Here is a 25,402-nt window from a genome sequence, read left to right on the forward strand (position 1 = left end):
ATTGATCCAAGAACGCAACAATTATTAAATGACAATCAACAAACAGGTTAGTACCTAACAAAGAGCAAACACAAAGAGACTACAACATAAGGTCCTAAGTCTACCCATCCTACCCATCTCTCAAGTTTATTATTTTAAGGTCAAGTTATTTATATTGGGGTGCACAAACGTGCGTCGGGAGCAAATATGCTCTGATACCAACTGTGACACCCTCAATTATTGCGGAAAAGTAAACACGTAATTCTAGAATAAAACTGCATGGATATGTTTGTAATAGGTTCATTTGGGTAAAAACCTGTAATTTTTAAAACCTGAACCTGTTATAAAGATATCCAAAATTGGAAGGTGTCAAACATACAAGGTCTAACTAGAAGTTTCATAACCTAACCATCGCTAAAGTCGCGAATAGCAAATTATACAACCAAATGTAAAGAGGGAGACATATGTCCCTAAAATGTATGTGACATAAAAAGTGTTTAAGGGTCATCATAAAATAAAGCCAATCTAGGTCCCAAGGTTACTTTGCTCGCTAGCTCGTCCATGTACCCATATATGCATCACCTACCTGTCATTCGCATTTTATATAAATACGAAAGCCACGGTCGAGTGGGGAGTAACTCCGAGTCCTCCCAGCCACGAAATGTCATAATTAATATAACATGTAAACATAAGAATATGAATACGAATCACACAATGCCTTAGCATATAGATGCTAGACAATCGTGCTTATCATGTGAACAAAAATATAACAACACATAGTCCTAGCATGCGAATACTAGACCGACTCATACTACACTATCATGTGAATCACTTAACATCCAGGAATCCAAACTCTATCAACCATAGCCGGCTGCATCTCACCTTCTATGATTCATAGAATCATCAAACAAGAAAGGGCAATATATCAAAGACAGGCATAAGTTCTTAGTCCCGTCAATAGTCACTTTGTAACTCGAGTCTATACCACGAGGTAGGGAAGGTAATCGAACCGGTATCTTGGCTCAGCGGTTACTATTAAGAAAACATGGCCAAGAGACAACACAACCCTAGCCTAAAATCTGCGCAGACCTAGACATGCGGATACACACCACCGCACCCAAGACCCACAACTTTTTTTAAAACAAAGTGAAGTGAGTACCCTAAGGACACCACCGAAGGGTTGGCTAGTACTTAAGCTGACCCCATACTTTCAAAATAAGTACTTGAGGTCATGCCCCAACTTGGATATAAATCCACTAGTCAGGAACACAAAGGCTATCAAGCAGTGAACATATACTCGTCAGAGACTATAAAGACCTATCTATGATGAGGGCCGAAATACTCACCTAGGACCTAGTCCCAGCTAGTCCCAGCTTGAATACTTTAGCCCACACCACACACGACTCACCACACAAGTCAATTAAGACACCCACTTAACCATAAGAGGGCAAAAAGTCCATAATTTCTTTGACTACTAGCTTAAGCCATCACACTAAATTACTAATCATACCAATAGAAATAATTCCAAATAGTAATGATAAAGCTACTACTCAACTTCTCGTCATGTACTTGATGTACCACTAGCCAATAACTAAGCACAATTCCAACCATCCGTCCGTATAATACGTTGCCAGCAATTTCTTATTCTAATCAGTAATCAAAACCTTCAAAGCCTTAATTTCTAATAGCACAGAACCCATAATCCGTATAACTCACAAATTGACCTCATTGATAATCTCAACCCTTCTCACAAACAATAAAATTATCTTATCAATAGAAAATAATAATTATCAATATAAAATCACAATTACTAGTATTCAACTCAAATAAGTATATAAGAAGCAAAATATACATACAACCCCCGAACAATAATAAGAATAATAGGATCGGTAGAATCGCGTTACCTTAAACGCCCCTTATTCTTCGAATAAATGGTCCACAAGGCACGAGCCTCACCCCGGGTCTTTGAATCCTTCATAAAAGGGCAAGAAAACGAGATAAAAGAGCTAAAAATTAGAACTTTCATGAGGCGGGTCAAACTGAAATTACCACAAAAATAAGATTTTCTTACCTTGAAATAAGGAGGAAAGAAAGGGGAAAAGAATGGTATAAAAATTATCGGATTTGGTCGAGAAATGGGGGAGAGATCGGAGTTTGAAGCTCGCACAGAGATGGCGATTTGGTTCATTGTCTGATTTTTGTTGTTTATGTTTGATTTTTGTTTGTTTTGCAGGTGGGCTTTCGAAGAGGTGGATGAGTATACAGGGGTGGGGACGAGTTGCACAATAATAATAATAATAATAATAATATATAATAATAAAAGAATTGTTTAAAAGGTAGAGTGTGAGAGGGTAGGTGAGTGTCTTGTCGATATAGGATAGGTCGAGAAAAGATTAGTCTTACAAGTGGAAATGTGACGGTCTATAGCTAGACGGAATTTAAGACAGAGATTATCATTATTACCGTCACTATTATCATCCGACCAAAAATACGTATATATATGTTATTATATAAATCATGACTCAAAGATATAATTTAATCGTACGTATTTTTATATAAACGGGCTTTTATATAATACGTTTATAAAAATCGTGTTTGACATAAAATTAATTAAATTGAACAATTCAAAAATATTTAATAAAGTAATTCAAATGGCTTAATAAATTTTAAATGTCAAACTGGGAAATTCGCGGGTGTTACAATCACCCCACCTTTTAAAAAGTTTCGTCCTCGAAACTTGAAGATAGAACTGAAAGGTTATGAAAATAAAACTGGAATTGAAATCGGTAACTAAAACATTTAAAAGGTCACTTATCGTAAGAATCAAAATTCTTTCAAGAGCTTCAACTAAAATTTTTAAATGTAACCAGGACTCTCATCGAGGAACGGATGTGTTCTCATTACGTATTCAAGAACATCACATTCCAAATCAAAGATAAGGTCAAAAGGCAAATCATTTGTATAAATCAAAAATCAAAATACCTTCAAAAACGTTAATGAAGAGTTTTCAAAAATATAAGTCTCATTCATGGAACGGAATTGCTCTTGTTGTGCACACAAGAATGCTAACCTTCCAAGTCAAAGACAAATTTAAAACCGAAAATCACTCGTCGACAAGAGTAGAACAAGTTATTAAACGTTTCTAATAACGAGTTCTAACATCCGATCAACGTTAAAATCAAAAGAAAAGGTAATCCATTCAAATTTTTCTTTCGCAAAAGCCAAATGAAAATTAAGGGATTCATGGTTAAACTCAAAAAGGAGTCAAGTTCGTGAAAATATAACATTAAATTTTGACAAAGAATCTTAAACAAATCAAAGTTAGTTAGAATTTGAACAAAATTTAAATGCAACTCGGGTTTAACAATCAAAAATTAGAATAAAGGAGTCGATGCTCAAAGATCAAAATGGGAACTAAATTAAATTAAATTTTCAAACCTTTAAAATAGGTAAAGTTTTGTAGGAGTAACATATTTTTTTTTTTTTTTTTTTATTTTATTTTTATTTTAACAACGAATCGAAAATGATAGTTTGAATTGTTTAGAAATTGTACGAAAAGAAAAGTAACTTAGACATCAAAATACAAGGTACGCTAAGAGAGTTCAAACTTAACCAACCAAAAGAGCCATGGTGAACTTTCCTAAGGGTAAGAGTCGAAGTTAGGTCAACAAGGATGAAAGGACAAGTTGGGAGGATACAAATGTAACTTCCTAGGAAGAAGAATAGAGAGTTTAAAAGAAGGATGGGCACCAAGAGATTAAGAATAAGGCGAGATACAAAAAGAACGAGAAACATCTTCAAGGAAGTAGAAGCATTCTTCAAAGGTTGAACAAATCTTCAATCCTCAAAGAATAGGCACTAAATCTTGATCTTCTTAAAATATAAGTGTCCTTTCAATGGAACGGAGATACTCTTGGCGATCACTCAAGAACATCAATATTCCAATTCAAAGACATAAAAATACATTTTTACACCAACAAATGATAAAACTAATTATCAGACGTCTCCAATAACAAGCTTTAACACTAATTGACGTTAAAACCAGTGAAAAACATTAAAATATTTTCAAAACCTTTAGTTCAAATTTTTTTTTTAAAAAGGGTAATAATTCCATTAGCTATAGATAAGCTCACGGTCATTGATCCAAGAACGCAACAATTATTAAATGACAATCAACAAACAGGTTAGTACCTAACAAAGAGCAAACACAAAGAGACTACAACATAAGGTCCTAAGTCTACCCATCCTACCCATCTCTCAAGTTTATTATTTTAAGGTCAAGTTATTTATATTGGGGTGCACAAACGTGCGTCGGGAGCAAATATGCTCTGATACCAACTGTGACACCCTCAATTATTGCGGAAAAGTAAACACGTAATTCTAGAATAAAACTGCATGGATATGTTTGTAATAGGTTCATTTGGGTAAAAACCTGTAATTTTTAAAACCTGAACCTGTTATAAAGATATCCAAAATTGGAAGGTGTCAAACATACAAGGTCTAACTAGAAGTTTCATAACCTAACCATCGCTAAAGTCGCGAATAGCAAATTATACAACCAAATGTAAAGAGGGAGACATATGTCCCTAAAATGTATGTGACATAAAAAGTGTTTAAGGGTCATCATAAAATAAAGCCAATCTAGGTCCCAAGGTTACTTTGCTCGCTAGCTCGTCCATGTACCCATATATGCATCACCTACCTGTCATTCGCATTTTATATAAATACGAAAGCCACAGTCAGTGGGGAGTAACTCCGAGTCCTCCCAGCCACGAAATGTCATAATTAATATAACATGTAAACATAAGAATATGAATACGAATCACACAATGCCTTAGCATATAGATGCTAGACAATCGTGCTTATCATGTGAACAAAAATATAACAACACATAGTCCTAGCATGCGAATACTAGACCGACTCATACTACACTATCATGTGAATCACTTAACATCCAGGAATCCAAACTCTATCAACCATAGCCGGCTTGCATCTCACCTTCTATGATTCATAGAATCATCAAACAAGAAAGGGCAATATATCAAAGACAGGCATAAGTTCTTAGTCCCGTCAATAGTCACTTTGTAACTCGAGTCTATACCACGAGGTAGGGAAGGTAATCGAACCGGTATCTTGGCTCAGCGGTTACTATTAAGAAAACATGGCCAAGAGACAACACAACCCTAGCCTAAAATCTGCTTGAGACCTAGACATGCGGATACACACCACCGCACCCAAGACCCACAACTTTTTTTAAAACAAAGTGAAGTGAGTACCCTAAGGACACCACCGAAGGGTTGGCTAGTACTTAAGCTGACCCCATACTTTCAAAATAAGTACTTGAGGTCATGCCCCAACTTGGATATAAATCCACTAGTCAGGAACACAAAGGCTATCAAGCAGTGAACATATACTCGTCAGAGACTATAAAGACCTATCTATGATGAGGGCCGAAATACTCACCTAGGACCTAGTCCCAGCTAGTCCCAGCTTGAATACTTTAGCCCACACCACACACGACTCACCACACAAGTCAATTAAGACACCCACTTAACCATAAGAGGGCAAAAAGTCCATAATTTCTTTGACTACTAGCTTAAGCCATCACACTAAATTACTAATCATACCAATACAAATAATTCCAAATAGTAATGATAAAGCTACTACTCAACTTCTCGTCATGTACTTGATGTACCACTAGGCAATAACTAAGCACAATTCTAACCATCCGTCCGTATAATACGTTGCCAGCAATTTCTTATTCTAATCAGTAATCAAAACCTTCAAAGCCTTAATTTCTAATAGCACAGAACCCATAATCCGTATAACTCACAAATTGACCTCATTGATAATCTCAACCCTTCTCACAAACAATAAAATTATCTTATCAATAGAAAATAATAATTATCAATATAAAATCACAATTACTAGTATTCAACTCAAATAAGCATATAAGAAGCAAAATATACATACAACCCCCGAACAATAATAAGAATAATAGGATCGGTAGAATCGCGTTACCTTAAACGCCCCTTATTCTTCGAATAAATGGTCCACAAGGCACGAGCCTCACCCCGGGTCTTTGAATCCTTCATAAAAGGGCAAGAAAACGAGATAAAAGAGCTAAAAATAAGAACTTTCATGAGGCGGGTCAAACTGAAATTACCACAAAAATAAGATTTTCTTACCTTGAAATAAGGAGGAAAGAAAGGGGAAAAGAATGGTATAAAAAATTATCGGATTTGGTCGAGAAATGGGGGAGAGATCGGGGTTTGAAGCTCGCACAGAGATGGCGATTTGGTTCATTGTCTGATTTTTGTTGTTTATGTTTGATTTTTGTTTGTTTTGCAGGTGGGCTTTCGAAGAGGTGGATGAGTATACAGGGGTGGGGACGAGTTGCACAATAATAATAATAATAATATATAATAATAAAAGAATTGTTTAAAAGGTAGAGTGTGAGAGGGTAGGTGAGTGTCTTGTCGATATAGGATAGGTCGAGAAAAGATTAGTCTTACAAGTGGAAATGTGACGGTCTATAGCTAGACGAAATTTAAGACAGAGATTATCATTATTACCGTCACTATTATCATCCGACCAAAAATACGTATATATATGTTATTATATAAATCATGACTCAAAGATATAATTTAATCGTACGTATTTTTATATAAACGGGCTTTTATATAATACGTTTATAAAAATCGTGTTTGACATAAAATTAATTAAATTGAACAATTCAAAAATATTTAATAAAGTAATTCAAATGGCTTAATAAATTTTAAATGTCAAACTGGGAAATTCGCGGGTGTTACAGAATTATTATATGAATGATTTGAAGAAAAGTCCCCATGAACTGCACTCCCTTCTCGTACAGACCGAGAAGGACATGAAGTTCAGTGGGAGCTTGAAACAGGATGTTCTCGTTGTGACAAACAAGGGGAAAGGTAAGGGCAAGGCTCAGGCAAACCTAGCAGTAGGTAAACCGAAGTTCAAGAAGTCGGGTTCAGGTAAGAGTGGGCCTGGTGAGTCGAGCACCTCATCAGGCGTGACAAAGAGCAAGAATGAAAACATGGAATGCCATCATTGCCACAAGACTGGGCATTGGAGGCGTACATGTCCTGTTTATCATGAGGACTTAAAGGCAGGTCGTGTTAAACCTGTTGGTATGTCTTCATCTTCTTCTACTTTTATTCATATGATTGAGATTAACCACGCAAGTTACGGAACTTGGGTACTTGATACTGGTTGTGGTTCTCATCTGTGTAATCATGTGCAGGGGCTCCGAAACATCGAACCCCTCGTAAAGGGTGAGGTGGACTGCGTGTCGGGAATGGAGCACGAGTGGCTGCCGTCTCAAAGGGGACATATGTGATCCGACTTTTCCTAGCAGATTTGAGTTGTCATTATATGACCGCTATTATGTACCTAGTCTTTCGAAAAACATTATTTCAGTTTCGGCACTTGATAAACTTGGTTTTTCATTTGTAATAGAGAATAATACTTGCATTTTCTCATTACACGATATGATTCTGCAAAGCGAGTCTCCATGAACGGAATTTATGTTTTAGATCGACCACCAAAATATTACACGTAATGAATAAAAAGTTAAAGGTTGGTGACAAAGATCAAACGTATCTATGGCACTGCCGTATGGGACACATTAATGAGAAACGCGTAAAACAGCTCATCAAGAATGGAGCTATCTCGGCCTTTGATTTTCAATCATTTGGCACGTGTGAATCATGTCTCATCGGTAAGATGACTCGGATTTCCTTCAAAGGTGTTGGAATGCGCGCTGCTGACCTATTAGGACTCATACACACGGATGTATGTGGTCCTATGTCAATCACCGCACGAGAAGGCTATAGGTATTTCATCACTTTCACGGACGATTTAAGTAGATATGGCTATATCTACTTAATGAAGCACAAAAGTGAATCCTTTGAGAAATTCAAGGAATACCAGAATAGGGTACAGAACCTATTGGGTAGAAAGATTAAAACACTGCGTTCGGATCGTGGTGGCGAGTATCTTTCTCACGAGTTTGATCAACACCTAAAGGACTGTGGGATTGCCCTACAGTTAACTCCACCTGGAACACCTCAATTGAATGGTGTGTTCGAACGGAGAAATCGAACACTACTTGATATGGTTCGATCCATGATGAGTCACACCGTGTTGCCTGACTCATTGTGGGGTTATGCTCTTCTCGTCATTTGCTCTAATACTTAACCGAAGTCCGTCTAAAGCTGTTGACAAGACTCCATATGAACTATGGAAGGGAACGGTCCCCAACTTGTCCTTTATACGGGTTTGGGGCTGCGAGGCTTATGTTAAGTGGAGACACGAGGATAAGCTCGGCCCGCGATCGGTCAAGACATACTTTATAGGTTATCCTAAAGGAACACTTGGTCATTACTTCTATTCGCCAACCGAACAACGCGTTTTTGTTGCGGCTAGTGCGACATTCTTAGAGAAGGAATTTCTCGAGAATGCAAAGAGTGATAGAACCTTCGACCTGTCGGAGATTCCAGAACCAAATACCGAGCGACCATTGGAGGAGCCAATTCCTTCAATCCCGGCTGCGGTGAATATTCCTGAGGAACCTAGGAGGTCGGGTAGAGTCTCTATTCCTCCAGACATATACATTGGTATGGTCGAGGAACATGACATAGATGACGTTCTACTCTTAACGAGTAGTGAACCCGCAACCTATAAAGGCGCCATGACTAGTTCCGACTCAAAGCTATGGCTTGAGGCCATGCAATCCGAGATGGACTCCATGTATGAGAACAACGTATGGGATCTTGTTGACTTACCTGCTAAGGTTCGTCCCCTTCAATGCAAATGGCTTTACAAGATAAAGCATTCTGTGGAAGGTCAACAAGATATCTACAAAGCACGACTAGTTGCTAAAGGTTTCACCCAAGTGCCAGGTTTGCACTACGATGAAATTTTTGCACCCGTAGTCATCTTTGCGTTCCATTCGGATTATCTTAGCGATTGCCGCTTTTCATGACTATGAAATTTGGCAAATGGACGTGAAAACCGCCTTCTTAAACGGCTTTTTGGAGGAAGAGTTGTACATGGTACAACCCGAAGGTTTCATCGATCCACAACATCCTAAGAAAGTATGCAAACTTAAGCGTTCCATTTATGGACTTAAGCAAGCATCTCGGAGTTGGAATCATCGCTTCGACCAAGTGATTAAAGAAAATGGATTTACTCGATCGGTCGAGGAACCATGTCTTTATATCAAGTCGAGTGGGAGCAAGATTGTCTTCCTAATATTGTATGTCGATGACATACTTCTGATTGGGAATGACATACCTCTCTTAACTTCGGTGAAAGTATGGTTGAAAAACCATTTCCAGATGAAAGATCTGGGAGAGGCACAAAGAATTTTGGGCATCCGTATCTATCGAGATAGATCACGTCGGATGTTATCTCTCAGTCAGGAGTCTTACATAGACAAAGTCCTAGAGAGATTCAGCATGACTAACTCCAAAAAGGGGTTTCTTCCTATGGCTCCAGGGGTGCATTTGAGCAAGTCTCAGGCACCAGAGACACCGGAAGAGAAAGAGCGCATGACACGGATTCCTTATGCCTCGGCTATAGGATCAACATGTATGCCATGATATGCACACGTCCGGACGTGGCATATGCATTGAGTATGACAAGTCGATTCCAACAGCATCCAGGTGAATCACATTGGCTGGCTGTCAAGAACATTCTTAAGTACCTACGGAGGACTAAAGATTGGGCATTGACTTATGGAGGCCCTCAAAAGCTATGCGCAACCGATTACGCAGATGCTAGCTTCCAAACGGATCGAGATGACTCGAAATCTCAGTCTGGATTCGTTTTTACTCTTAATGGCGCTGCAGTCAGCTGGAAGAGTTCCAAACAAACTGTTACATCAGATTCTACGACTGAGTCCGAGTACTATGCCGCGTCTTGAAGCTACAAAGGAAGCGATATGGATGCGTCAATTCTTACATGGACTATCTGTAGTGCCTAGTTCGAATGACCCGATCACCATCTATTGCGACAATAGTGGTGCCATCTTCCAAGCTAAGGAGCCAAAATCTAGCAACAAGTCTAGACATGTACAACGGAAAGCTCATCTAATCCGAGATTACGTGGAGCAAAAGGAAGTAGTGATAGAAAAGATTGCTACAGATGATAATATAGCAGATCCTCTCACTAAACCATTACGACAAGATAAGCATGAAGGGCACGTTAATTCCATGGGAATTAAACGTGTTCCTAAGTTGTAGTACTCTTTTATGGATTAGATTCATTCCCTTATGTACTCTATACGACATCATCGTTTTGATATTTATATATTTTGTTTTTCATGTGGAATTGTACGACAATTTTGAACGCCACAGAGTGAACTGAACAAACATTATATTTTTAGTCCTTAATTGCCCACATGAGCTGATAACTCTGGCAATTATTTTGTGACGTTGGTTGATGGTGGGTTCAACGAGCCATAAGTCAACCGGTTGACTGACCAATCACAGAGGCGATTTATACGGATATCTCGTAGGACACCATTGTGACATCGACGTGGAGTCCTAAATGTTTTATAACATTCGCTGCCCGGTCGTGGATAGGACCTCCATGGTGATCCTAAGAGTCGATTCTTTTGACTATCGACTGTCTCTTGAGACTACGGCAGATTTTGGGTGACTTTGGTTTCTTTCTCACGGTCATCCGTAACAGGGGGCCAAGTAGATTTTTACTGGGTCATTTCATGCTGTGCTTAGTTCGGAAGGAGTCGAGTTGAAGGAAATATTCAGCCTTTATCAGGTACTAGATATTTGTCAGGGCCACTCGAGGAGCTGTAACTGAAATGCATGGCCATGCTCGGATACAGATTCGTTTTATCAGTTAAGTTACTCTCTAGTCGGGGAAACCACTCTAGATACAGATCGATTGTAAAATACGACCTTTGCGGATCCGGATCTGCAAATTGTTTTACATTGAGTGGGAGAAATTTTAAATGAATATGAGAATCGGTTATCGCACATACACTTGTACGGACAAGTGGGAGTTTGTTGGAGCTGTGTCCTCCAGTTAGTGCGGATAACGTCATTGCACATACACTTGTACGGACAAGTGGGAGCTTGTTGGGGTTGGTGTCCTTAACAGTTAGTGCAAGGACTTATAAATCTCTAAAAGGATCAAAGGGCATACTTTTGGTATTATTATCAGTTGATCCACGTTTATCAATAACGGTTGGCTTGCTAGATAAGTTTGACGTTATTGTCATACAGATGGCGGTGATCAACTGGTCCCTAAAAGTCACACCTATAGGATACGTTTGAGAGACGTGACAGTATGAAAATACAGTCATGTTGATGCCAATTTTGACTAACCAGTTAGTCCGAGTTATTTGACTAGTAATTAGTCAAAATGTGATGTTGAGATATTATATTTAATACGGATTAAATAAAATGGGCTAAGGCGAATTAAACAGTTAATTCGTAAATTAAATATAAACGATTATATTTAATTAATGTATATTGAATAAATTATACAATATCGTCTTTGTCGGACATGTATTAATACTTCAACTAACCCGTGTTATTAGTTGATGTTTTAATAGCCGATAACCGATGACGATTTATAATAAAAACCGCGTCATATACATTTTAGCGAGACGAGTCGGATCAGTCGGATCACGAGTTAAATGAGGAGAAAGTGGAAAGCCCACTCCCTCCTCTCAAAACCCGCGGACCGAGGCAACAAAAGGAGAGGCTCCCTCTCCTTTTGACCTAGACATTTTCATTTACAGAAAAACTAGGGTTTTGGAGATAATTTCTCTCTGAAACCTAGATCTCACATCGGTAAAACCTCACAATAGCTCTCTGGATATTGCAAGTCAATTAGAGAGCATTTCTAGCACAAGGGCATAGTCTCAGACGGTCTTGGGTGCAACGATTAGGAGGAAATCTCTGTTGATTTCTGTTCTTTACGCCGCGCATCAAAGGACCCGAGGTTGATTCTTTATCTTTATCGTTTCATTGTTGTTTTTCGTTTATGACCATATTTCACATGTTAAATTTACGTTATAGTCCTAAATTTAAAGGGTCTTATACGGATATAACCCTACAGTTTGGTACGCGGAACGATTTATGACAGTTCGTAAGTTTATCGTCAAGTGATTGCTCAAACACTTGTGTCTACCTCTTAATTGTCATCTACGTGCCGATACGGTCGTTTTGGCAGTAATTAGAGTACATTTGGAGTCCGGGTCATAAAACCGTCTTCATTTTCTGAAACCGAGTCGGAATGTTCTGGAATGTTCCGGATATTTCTATTCCATATTTTATAAATCTTTTAATCTTTGGCAAACAATTTCCCGTAATATTCACACAAAATATTAAGGAAAATAAGATAAATCCGTTATTCCATAACCTAAACACGGAAATCTTTCTTCCGCAGGGGGGAAACCACTTTGGAAAGGACGCAACAGGTGCTGCGCCTCTTCCAAGAGACGCAGTGCCTGCTGCGCCTCTTCCCAAGTCCTTTTCTGCGTATTTTTTCGTATCTTTTAATATCTTTTCGAGATTCACTTCCAAAGTTTCTTCGAAAACCCTATTTCTTCTGTGTGATTAGTATAAATAGAGACCTTCGATCTCACATATTTCTCATGCGAGTGTCCGCCCTTCTCTTCTCCCTTTGCATTCTAGACCACGTTCTTACTTTTTGGCGTCTACGTGCTTGAACTTTCGACCACGTAAGCTCGGATCTTTCTGAGTACCAGCCTCGCTTTGCATGACCGACCAATTTGACCAACTCCACAATAATCAACCTTAATCAGTCTGTTTAATTTCCTCTTACAAGGGCACTTTCGTCTACATTCGAGTCGAGCATCACTAAACGTTAACTTAGTTCATCTCGTTTCGTCAAACATGTAAGTCTGAGGGTGTATAATCCCTATTTTATTATTGTTATTTATTTATTGTTATCATAATGTAAGGTTTATGTCGAAAGTATTTCTAAAACCGATTTCTAAAACCATGCTTTAAATCCTTTTTTAAGAATTACCAGAAGATGACCGTCGAGAAAGGACGCAACAACTGCTTCGCCTCTTCGAAGGGACGCAGCACCTGCTGCGCCTCTTCGTGAGGCTGCCATAGTTCCTGTTTCCTTTCTTCTTCCTTCGTCCTTTGATGATTCGATTGTTTTATTTCTTTCTTCAATTGTTCATTGTTCATATGACGATTTAAGCATAATAATTCTAACATGTAATATATTCATCGTTATTAATATTTAATCCATCATAAATTCCCGACTTAAATCCCTTATAATTAATATTTGTTGGTCTTCGTCATTAAAATCAAATTCGATTTTTAGAGGTTCGATTCATCCATATTGAGTCTCCGGAATTCGTCATTGATATATTTCCCACCTTTTGTTCATCATATCCGTCATTAATTCGTCATTAATAACCTGTTTAACCTAATTAATTTGTTAATTCATTAATTTGTTAATTAATCCATCAAATCTTGTAATTAGTTAGTCCTAATTAGTTTTGTTCCACGTTTATCGCTTTCATGACCCTTAATCACATGTAAATAATCTGCTAATCACTTTCACCCGAGACAAATAGCATAAACAAGCATTAAATTCTCCAATGAGTATTAACGACTTCCAATTCCGGCTTCACAGCCAGAACTGAGCCAAAGGAAAGACGCAAAGAATCGCTGCGCTCTCTTCAAGGGGACGCTCTGCTGCGCCTGTTCCTGGTTGATTTCTGTCTCTGAATTCCCGTGTTGCCTTGACTTAATTACATATTTAATTAACTATTATTCGTATTATCACCCTAATTTCTGTTCGTTAATTTGTTTATTCTTTCTTTTCTCAAGTTATCCGTTTTAGAAGTATTTTCGACATAAATCAATTAACCCAATGTAATTATTTTAATTTTTCTTTATTGTATTATTATTGTAATTTTCTTTACCATATTTCCTTGTATGCCTTCACATGTAATTGAACTTAAATCCCGACTTTGACATTAATTGTATGATAAATTACGTGTTCACCGACTTAGTCTATTTTCACATGTTAGGATTAATCTATGGATGTTGCATTGCATGCATATAGTCGACAATATATCAAGTATAGACAACTTCCCTAATCATCAGTAGAGGCCGCTATCGAGGCGAGCGGGATTAGGTGTTCGATCAAAAGAGCTTCCTAATACGTACCCTCACCCCTTACTCCAGATCTTTATGAACATCCGTGTTCATTGGCATCCACGAGAGTCATTCTAGACATAGAATGCTAAGGGTAACGAGTTCTTGGTGTTCATGTCACTACTTTGTGTCTTGACATGGTACGAGGTATTCGAACGGTTTCCAATTTTCCACAATAAATTGGTGGCGACTCCACAAATGCAAACGCTTGTTTCCCAAGCGCCCCCGTGGCCCATGTCCACAGTGCCTAAGCTTATGTTGTCAGGACCTTAAAGTGCATGGGTCAGGAGAGTATATTCCTTTGGTGACTCGAAGAATCGATTTGAGATAACCCTCTTTGATCATAGACCAAAGAGGTATAACTAATTTTGTAAAAATTTCCTTGTCATGTGAGCAAATTTAGTGGACCCTAAGGATGATATGGGTAAGTCCCATTCTAGCTAGCAAAGTATTTGAAGACTCCGTGTATGGGTCAAGGTGAAACTGGATTGGATATTTGGAATGTGGAGCTTGGACATAAGAGGCTTTGATGAACAAATCTCTGGAGCTTTATTTTGTGGAGTTAAGGCTTTATGGGGCTATGGCTTGTAATGTGGCTTGGAAATGGAGTCTCTTGGCTTGTTGTAGCCTGAGCACATAAAGGTAGGTTAAAATGACGTGGGATCAAGTTTCCATGTCTTGGCCCTAAAGGATGGGTATACTTAACGAGCTTGAGAGGATTCTCAAAAATCCTAACTATCTCCCTGTAACGGTCTCGAGAAGGACTTAGGGTGTGTGATGTGTGAAAGGCTTAGTGAGGGTGCTAGCTGACCATCTTGATTATGTATAGACTTCAGCAGTATTTTTTTCAGCATTTGATTTCAGGCTTGTTCTTGGTCTAGAATATATCTCGGATTTTTGCTCAGATTCTTGATTCGGTTTTTGAGGATGACTTTAACTTTGGATATTGACTTGCTTGATTGAACCTCTACTTTTGACTCTTTTGTGTTGGATTATGGGCATAATTGTGGCCTTGGATATTGACCTCAGTTTCTCTTGATTGAGCCTTTTGTCTTTGATCATGGCTCGTATTGTCTTGGATGGACTTGGGTCAGAATAACACCTTTTGATGTGAAACGGGTTTTTCTTTTAGTAACACGGGTTGTTTATTGTGGGGAATGGGCTTGCCTTCCGTCATGGATTGTTAACAAGGGAGACGGTCTGGATTCGTCCAAGAATCTCTTGAGATAGGCTCGTCCTAAACTGAGGTTATAGCAAGGATACTATTTCCAGACATGGAATATGTAAGAAAAGAACACGGAGTTTCAGGTCTTCTACAACTTGGAATGGAACATCATTTAAGTGCACTCACATCGACTTAGAACGTGTGGTTGTTGTTCGTTTTAAAAAATGCCTCAAATCAATTCTTGTTGTCACAGGAAATGGTAAAGGAAGAGATAGGATAGAATATGTGGAGTGAAAATTGTATTTTTATTGAAATGTATAATGAATGTATTTAACATAGACTCGAAAAGACATGTGACTCATGGGACAGCCCCCAAGTTGTCACTAGGAAAGAAAATGGACACGAAGAAAGATACTAGAACAATTGGGGAAAGAAAGCCTAAGACTCGGACTCGGACCCGGACTTTGACTCGATCTTAGATCTAGACTCGTAATCATCGGCCCATGCTTGAACATTTTCTCTTCCAGCAACTGGCTTCGACATCCGGCTTTGAGCATTCATCCATTTGAACACCTCGTCCTCATCCTTGGGAATACTAGAAGGGTAAAGGCCCAAGAGATCTTCCTGTTTTTGAAGATTAAGACACCCATAAGGGTCATTCTTTTCTCTTAACAGATCGAGGGTCGATAAATATATCTTGCCGCGATCGAGCATATAGTGGATGGTATATTTGAGTTTGGAACATTCTTTAGTGCCGTGTCCATTACCCCTATAGAATAAGCAATATTGATAACCGTCCCAGAAGCGACCTCTCCTCTCGTACTTAGGGTCTGGGGTTGGACCGATTGGTTGGATCAGTCCTTTGGCAAAGAGTCTTTTAAAGGCTACCGTATACGGCATGCCTAAATTGGAGTATGACCTTGAATGCCGAGTTCCTCTTTCCAGTGAAGGTTCTATAAACTTTACATCGGTAATGCGGATTGTTTGATTGTTGGGCGTAGATGTGGACGGTGAACCTCCTTAGATGACTTCATTGATACGAACAATCTCTACCGATAAGTTTTCAACGGTTTTGATGCCACCTTTCAAATGAGAGGTGTAAACTGGGTGTAGACAGTCAATAACGCCCTCAACCAATGTCGCCTCCTTCGACTGGTCGGGTATTTGTGAATCTATTTTTCTTCTTTTCACCAAATGATTGGTGGACCGTTCATCTTTTTGATCATCTGTGATATTGAACTCCCTATAAAATCGCTTAACTTCTGTACCCTAACATTTTAGGAGTGAGACAGAAATCCTACCATCCTCAATCCTATCTTGTATGACATACTTGAGCTTATAACAATCTTCGGTACCATGCCCCCTACCCCTATGTTATTGACAATATGAATTGCCATCCCATAATTTAGATTTCTTTTCTGGATCTGGTGTAGGTCCTATTGGTTGAAGAAGACCTAAAGAGGATAATTTGTTCAAGGCTAGGGCATAAGGTATTCCTAGATTTGTGAATGACCTGGGAGAGTTGTTTAATTTCTTTGACGAAGGCTCCATGAGGTTGCCTTTGATTTTGACTCCTGGATGAGAAGAACTAGGAATAGATCGCTCATTTTTTGCTTTCTCCTCGAGACCATGAGGTTAAAGGTTTGCCTGGAAATTCTTCATCTTGAAAGATTGGGTCTCAATCTTCTTATCCATTTCAGCAAACTGATTCCCCATGTGGGAAAGCCGAGAGTTTAGAGTATCAATGGCTCCCTCTATCTTGGAAAGCATGAGCATTCCACTTTGGACATCGTCCTCCATCGGCGCTTTGATTTCTTTGTCATCACGAGGATCGAGGAGATGAGAAAAGTATAGGAATGATTCTTCATCGTGTTTAGTGCTGTTAGACCCAAGACGGTCGGTCCCATCGAATTGCTCCACAAATGGTGGCATTGGAAGCTTGCCATCCTCGATCATATCCTGAATAATATGCTTTAGATAATAGCATTCCTCCGTATCGTGTCCCTACCTCGATGGTACTGACAATATGAATTGCCCTTCCATCTAGGGAATATCATTTCAGGATCCGGGGTTGGACCAATAGGGTGAAGTTTCCTAGGAAACTAGTCTTTGTAGAGCTACTTCATATGTGGTTCCGAGGTCAAGGAATTCCCTATGAGCTCGTCCCGGCCTTCTGGGTGGAGTTTGCAAGAGGTTAACTCCCTTTGTAAGGTTCATATACCTATTATTAGACTCCTCTAATAGTGAACTAATTAACTTGTTAATGATTTGTTCTTTAGATCTAGTGCATGCATAACAAAATGAAAGATTTATAAGAAAAAACAATGTTCCTAACATTGTTGATTGGTTCGAAAATTTGGGCACAAGTAAGGTCACCTTCCTTCACTTGTTCTTGAGCTTATAATGATGGATGATCCTCCTAAGACTCCAAGTTTAGAAGCCACTCCAATAAATTGCACCCAAGATTAATCCCAAAAATTCCTACTAATATTAACTAGATATGTAGTAGAAATATTACCTTAATAATACTAATAATCTTATATTACTACTTCTAGTAATAGATTTGGTGTATTAGTATTTATTGAGAGCTTTTATGAATTTTGCATGTGAGAAAGCTAGAGAGATATATACATTTTCAAGCAAAAACAAGAAGTATAAAAATGAGCAACCAAATGCTCATTATATGGTGCCAAAACCGGTTGGCATGGGGCAAAAGAAAGAATCTTTTGCCTTTTGTTTTTACTCTTTGTTTGTGTAGGTAGTGTGTAGGGTTGAAGTTTTGTAAGATATGTCATAGACAAGTCACTATCACATTGTTATAACAAATGAACAAGACAAATTGGAGCATCTTTTGCTCTTGTCTTTGGCCGAAATATTGGTCCTTTTATGGACCATTTTTGCCTTTTGTCATTTGTCCCACAAATGCTTATAAGTCATATGTTTAACTATCTTACATATTTAATTATTAATGTAATCATTTAACACTTAAATATTACAATTAATAATATAATATACACTCCACTTTTGAGTAGTATACTACCATTATATCAATATATAATGGGTCCCATGATTACTAGTTAGTTAAAATTACAACTTCTTGTAACTATAAATAACTAATTACCTCTACCTCAAAACTTATATTAATATCTCAACTAATTTAGTAATATAACACTTAATTACTAAATTTAATCTTTATTTAATCACATTAAAATAAGACGCAAAATTGCACTCCCATAATTAAGGAATTAATTAATTCGTATCGCATACAATTAATTAAATATCTATTTGGGCTTCATCCTATAGGTGTGACCTAAAGGGATCAACTGACCACCACCGTCACACGACAGTAATGTCAAACTCTAGTTAGCCAATCATTACCGATTAATGACGGTCAGTCGACTGTATAAAGAATCATCCCTCACGTATTCTTAGTATGAGATTTAATTATGATATTAAATCATGTGATCGCACTATTGTTGAGGACATATTTCCCAACAATCTCCCACTTGTCCTCGACAAGTGTGCGTCACCAATTCTCTTGTCCTATTACAATCTCCCACTCAATGCAAGGTGTCTTGCAGGTCGTACTTACATTTGATCATATCTTGAGTGGTTTTCTCGATCTGGAGATTAACTGTCTGACCGGAATTATCTATCAAAGATACCTTCCGAGTGTGGCCACGCATTTCCAGTTAACTACTCCTCGAGTGGCCTTGAGATTTCAAACAACCCTGACAAGGGGTGGACAATTCCTATCGCCCTATTCCCTTCGTTCTGCCACAGTCCATCATAACCCAAAATATACCCAGTTTGACCTCGTTTAAGAAATCGTAGAGTATAAATCAAAGCTAATCAGAAGTTGTGCCAACTTGGGCGAATAGTCTCTAGTCAAAAGAATTGACTCATAAGAATACTATAGTAGCTCTTGCCACGACCAGGCTTTTTGAATTACCAGAACTCTATAAGCGGTCACTGCCCGACAGATTGTCCCATACAGTCTGCCTATGTGATCGACTAGTCATCCCATATGACTCTATGGCACTTGAACTTGCCATCAATCGCATCACACTCTAGTCACTTCGAGACGTCACCTCATACAAATAACTAGGGGCGAATACCATGTCAATCCAGTTCACTTTAATGGGGTTCAATTTGTCTCTACAACCCATTCGGATACGACAAGGTAGCGTGTGAGTTTAATAAAACTCAAACGATAAATGTGATTATCACATATGAATAGTCAATACACTATTACTACTTCATATTCTATAATCTCTAGTGTATTAAAACACTAGTTAAAATGCAATACAAGCTTGGCAAGTGGATATACCCGATATCCATATATTCCAACTTAATTAATTGCTATTTCCTTCCATTCAATGTCATCTCTTAATAACATGAATTTCTCTAAGTATATGTCCAGACTTCATACTAGACCCGAGTTCTTTATCTTGAAAGAAGCTCCCACTGTTATCACATAACATATGATAAAGTCATTTGTAGAGAGATTCACTCTTCATCCCTACGTTGACCATTTTATCACAATTTACTTAGATTCCTTTTGTAGAATTTGCAATGCGCGAAACTAAAACACATTTCTTAGTTTCTTACTCCTTTGTCAATAACATTTGCTTAGGATTTCATCAAATCCTTTTTAAGCTTGGAAACTAAAGTTGGTGCAACCCTTCAACACTTTAACTTAGTTTATGATCCAAACATGTGTACAAGTCATCAATTGTACTTCAAGGCTTTCACAAGCCCATCTTATGAATTAACTTATTATTGACTTATCATGCACCTAGCATATGGTACATCACAGCACGTGCGTCTGTTGGCATACATAATCGTTCTAATGGCGGAAACATTAGTAATCGATTTCATGTAATCAACAATTTAATGGGTTCAGTGAACGGCTATGATTCCATCATAGTAATTCCACTTTCATCATCATGAATAAGCCATTCAACTTTGTTGATGTTAAACAGATACGAAAGAACTTATCTTCATAAGACTCTCAACTCTATGCCAATTTACTCTCACATAGATTCAAAATCTAGAATACTTTGCATCCCTTTCCAAGTCTTCCAATTACTCTTACCAGAAGAGATCATTGGTATATTATTCTCAATATGTTATCAACATATATGACATGGAGAAACAATTCTAGCTCCCACTTAACTTCATGTATATCATGATTCTTCAATCATGTGAATGAAATAATTCACTATAATCACATGAACGAAAAGTATAATCCTTTAATACTAGCTTAAGATCATCTTGTGATCACTTAAGATAGCTACGCATAATATGTTAGGATTCTTAGATCTTCATCTAATCTTTTGTATTTTAAACACTTCCTTCTCTAAATTCCCATTTTAGAAAAGCGAAATTTTATTTGCCATTCTTCATTTAATGAAATGTGGCAATCCCTAACACAATTTATCTTGATCAACATCTTCATGTAAATCTTATGCACTTAAGTACTCAAAAGCTCTATTCGATTTAAGGAGACACTTTCCTTTAAGTAAATCTACTTTCGAGTAACAATTTTCGGATTGTAATGCTTCGGCTCGAATGTAACATGGTCATAATACTATCACTTTCACAAAGTAATATTTTTAAACAATAAGACATGTTCGATAAACTCCCACTGAACTATGCTCTCAATCTATCTTCATAGACTATAGTTCAATACCAACTCCCACTCTATAATTCTATTACTTTCACAAAGTAACATTTCAACTAAAAGAGATGTTTGTGACGATTCAATCTACTCCCACTCTATCTCTCAGAAATACACCTGATTTTTATGAGAGATAGCTTTGTGAGTCACAAATATATATTTAACGGAGTATTAGGAGTTTTCCAAGACTATATATTAACTTTCAAAAGGCCATCCTAACATGGCAGCTAGATAATATACGAGTCTTATCCATGTCATCTGTTTAATAGACTCTCTATTCTAGGTATCTCACGGTTGACCATCCAATTAGAATAATATGTCCATTTAGTATCGTGAATTCCCTACTTGATGAATTCAAAAACTCATTACAACTCTTAGAATTGATCTTATATAAGTAAGTTGTTACTTTAAGTAACAAAGACATAAGGAGAATCAGATTCATAGCTTATGGACATATAATGATCCCATCATCATAATCGTCTACTTGATCAATTTGAGTTGTTTATCTAATGTTTCTATACGCAAGTAATTAATTATGATGATTTTAGAACAAACAACATAATAAAACAAGTGATTTGGGTTGAAAACCAAATCACCAATATCCAAAATACAACCCGTGTTTAAAGGATACAAACCAATTTCCAAGTCACACGAGGAAATCAAAATAGTTCTAAAACATGAAATTCATCATAAAATTAAAGACAAAGCAAATTTAAAAGCCAAGCTTCCATTGATTCATCACCATGGTCGGCTACTCTAGCTTCCCTCGTGATCCTCTAGACTTGCTTCTCCTTGCCTTTGTCCTTGCTAGGAGGGGGCCCTATTTACAATAAAAGGGTAATCATCACAACTTGTATCACATACTAATTGAGATTGAAACATAAAAGATAGGGATAGTCATATATACCTACTGGAGTAACTTTTCCAGCTTTGATGTCGCCAAGATACTTGGAACAGTTTCTCTTCCAATGTCCAACTCCACAACAATAGTGGCACTTGTCCCCGGAGGGGGCACTGTACTTGGGCTTGGAGGTGCTTGCTTCATAAGTCTTAGCTATGTTCCTGTTGGGAGTTCGCTTCTTTCCCTTTTTCCCGCTTTTCTTGAAAGTTCCCTTGCTCTTTTGATTAACATTGAGCACATCTTTGGTGGTGCTAACACTTAGCCCCATGTCCCTTTCGGCTTGCACAAGCATTTTGTGCAACTCATCAAGAGAAACTTTCTTATCTTGCATATTAAAATTCACCCGGAATTGAACATATGCTTTGATTTTGCTTAGGGAATGAGGAATTCGATCAATCACGAGTTCATCGGGAATTTCCACCTTATGCATTTTCAAGGTCTCAACATGCTCTATCAACTTGAGCACATGTGGGCTCACCTTTTGGCCCTCTTTGATGTTAAGATCAAAGAATGCGGAAGCCGCCTCATATTGAATGACCCTAGGAGCTCGTGAAAACATGTTCACAAGCTTCATGTAGATCTCATGAGCGGTGCTAATCTTTATAGCACTTCGTTGGAGTTCGGCCTCCATAGCAAAGATCAATACATTTTTCATTGCGGCCGACTCCTTTTGGTAATCCTCATAGGCTTGCCTAGCGGCGGACCTAGTATTAGGTGGTTCGGTGGGAGATGCCTCGGTAAGGTAACGAAGCTTGTCGTCACCTTGCGCGGCCAAGCGAAGTTGTGCATCCCAATCGGCGAAATTGGACCCATTCTTTTCTAACTTACATCGATCCATGAAGGATCGGAGCCATGACACATTGGAAAGCGGGGTGGAACTAGTGGATGCGGACGCGTTTGAAGTTGCCATTGCAGTTGATTAAAACAAATTTTGACTACAAAATAGGAAATGAAGGAATTTAATTATCATCTATCGTTTTAATAATACTCGTTAATTTAACTACAAGTATTGCATTTATATAGTGACCTCCACCCAACTACATAAATGATTCCGAGATCCAAATTCACATTAACTTGGGCACGGTGAGCCGATTCATCCCTTATTAATATAACTCGGTAGATTAACCTTTTAATCGATTCTACTTTTAGAACTCTCGGTCGATAAAAATTACTCTAATTCTCATCTTTAGCCCGGAACACATGCGACTACGGTCAACAATACTTCCGTTGAGCTCAATCCAAATTTCAATGTAATAACATTTTATTACCCCACTTCGCCAACGTAATAAGGTTTGTATTACGGTGAAGCCGGATTAACTCCCTTATGAAATTGGTACTTCATGGGTTTCTACTATTTGGTAAGGTTTTATCTCAATTATTATATGTGAGAGGTCTTGTCAATTTATTATCTATCACGTTTTAAGTGAACTAAAGCAGTGAACTACGATAATTATAATTGACACGGTCGATGACTCGATATGATATGCATGTGTTGTTATGGCGATTTGGCTATGCATGCAACATATTAAAAGAAATGCAAAGCAATAAATAAAATTCCTAGTATGGCCTTCCTAAAAAATAGAAAATCAAATAATCTATTACATATTCGGAAACCAACTCCTTTGGTCCCTTGATTCTTCAAATGGCATGCCTCCCAAGACACCGTCTTTGTCGGATCACTCTTCCGAATGGCACCGTCTTTGAAGATGCTCCATAATTACAAATAATAATAAAAATATAAAGCTATTCCTATTATACATTTGTAAAATGAAAAACTAATGAAATAAAAATAAAAGTGATACGAGATCACATTAAATTACAACCGAATCAATATTCCCTTTCATTACGGGTAATATTAATTAAAACTAAGGCCATACTAAGATAAAATTACATAATTCAAAATTATATAAGTAAAAGACATTCAACAATTGAAATATGCAGCATTATAATATGTACCTATCATGCAAAATCATGTGCCAAATCGCCCTATTTAACTTATGTCGTACATTTAACCCGGTTTCATGGAAATGCGTGATAATAACCTATTAAAATCACTAATTAACACTTAAATCACATCTAAGCTCAAGTTAATTATCCTAACACATTTTAGGACTCAAAAATCAGTCAACACTAAATTTTTGACAATAATTCAACTTGATTTAATTTTATGCTCATTTTTGACCTTGAAAACACAATATTTATGAAATAAATCCAAATTAAATCATAAAAGTTTCAAAATTTGAATTTTAAATTTTTGAACATTCTGGAATAATTCCATGACCCTCATAATGTCAAAAAACATGGTTAAAATTTTCGAATTAATTTTGAGAAAATATAGTTGCATTTTATCGGTTTTATCTCATAAAAAAAAAAATTATCCGAAAAATACCCCAATAATTTTTACAACTTTAGATCTGATTAGTGGGATATTAATGCAACTTAAAATAATTTTCTCAAGCCATGCAATACGTTTTAGCTAATTTTTGCTAAAATAGTCACTATTTATGCCATTTTTACTCAAAAATCCATACATCATGCTAAAGAAGATATTTAAATCTAGAAATTTACATACTCTCTGTTAATCTTGCATGTGACATCATATTAAAAGATCATGGCTTAATTCGAAATTTAACTAATTTTAACCATTTAACCTCTTTTAATCCATCTTTATCTCATAAAAATCATAAATCATGCAAAATTAATCAAATTAACTCGTCCTTTTACACAAAACTTGTAAAATATGCATGTGAGGTCATATAAATTTTCCAAGGTCAGAAACGAAATTTAACTATTTTTAGCATTTTAATTCCCATTTTAGTCATAAAAATGTAATAAAATGACCAAAAATCCTTAAAATGAGCAATAAATTTCCATGAATCATAAAAATGACCTAAAAACAATTTAGGACCAGAATATATAACATGCATGGTGATTTCGTGGCTTATACTTATAAATCACAAATTTTTAGTTTTATATGTTAACCTTTTAACTCGGAAAAACAATAACCGATTATGCATGCAACATCCTTATGCTCTGATACCACTTGTAAGGGTTCATATACCTATTATTAGACTCCTCTAATAGTGAACTAATTAACTTGTTAATTATTTTTTCTTTAGATCTAGTGCATGCATAACAAAATGAAAGATTTATAAGAAAAAACAATGTTCCTTACATTGTTGATTGGTTCGAAAATTTGGGCACAAGTAAGGTCACCTTCCTTCACTTGTTCTTGAGCTTATAATGATGGATGATCCTCCTAAGACTCCAAGTTTAGAAGCCACTCCAATAAATTGCACCCAAGATTAATCCCAAAAATTCCTACTAATATTAACTAGATATGTAGTAGAAATATTACCTTAATAATACTAATAATCTTATATTACTACTTCTAGTAATAGATTTGGTGTATTAGTATTTATTGAGAGCTTTTATGAATTTTGCATGTGAGAAAGCTAGAG

The 25,402-nt window shown here is 37.2% G+C and overlaps 1 protein-coding gene across 1 annotated transcript; it reads right to left on the reverse strand.

The window, feature by feature from the left end:
* Positions 1 to 21,582: 21,582 nt before the first annotated feature.
* On the reverse strand, positions 21,583 to 25,402 carry LOC141614954 (uncharacterized). Its single transcript, XM_074433601.1, has 3 exons — positions 25,117 to 25,402; positions 21,948 to 22,876; positions 21,583 to 21,860 (listed from the first exon to the last, which is right to left on the reverse strand). The coding sequence occupies exons 2-3, from the start codon at positions 22,849 to 22,851 to the stop codon at positions 21,817 to 21,819; spliced, it is 948 nt and encodes a 315-aa protein (XP_074289702.1). The 5' UTR covers positions 22,852 to 22,876; positions 25,117 to 25,402; the 3' UTR covers positions 21,583 to 21,816.

This window comes from Silene latifolia, chromosome 11 (assembly GCF_048544455.1).
Source record: "Silene latifolia isolate original U9 population chromosome 11, ASM4854445v1, whole genome shotgun sequence".
NCBI classification, from domain to species: Eukaryota; Viridiplantae; Streptophyta; class Magnoliopsida; order Caryophyllales; family Caryophyllaceae; genus Silene; species Silene latifolia.

What these genes read in the sequence shown, in the direction of transcription:
- LOC141614954 (XM_074433601.1), bottom strand. Translation starts at nt 22,851, where the DNA reads ATGGCAACTTCAAACGCGTCCGCATCCACTAGTTCCACCCCGCTTTCC. An exon ending in TGGAAAAGTTACTCCAGTAG is followed by an intron (nt 21,861 to 21,947) that starts GTATATATGACT and finishes TATTGTAAATAG; the next exon opens with GGCCCCCTCCTAGCAAGGAC.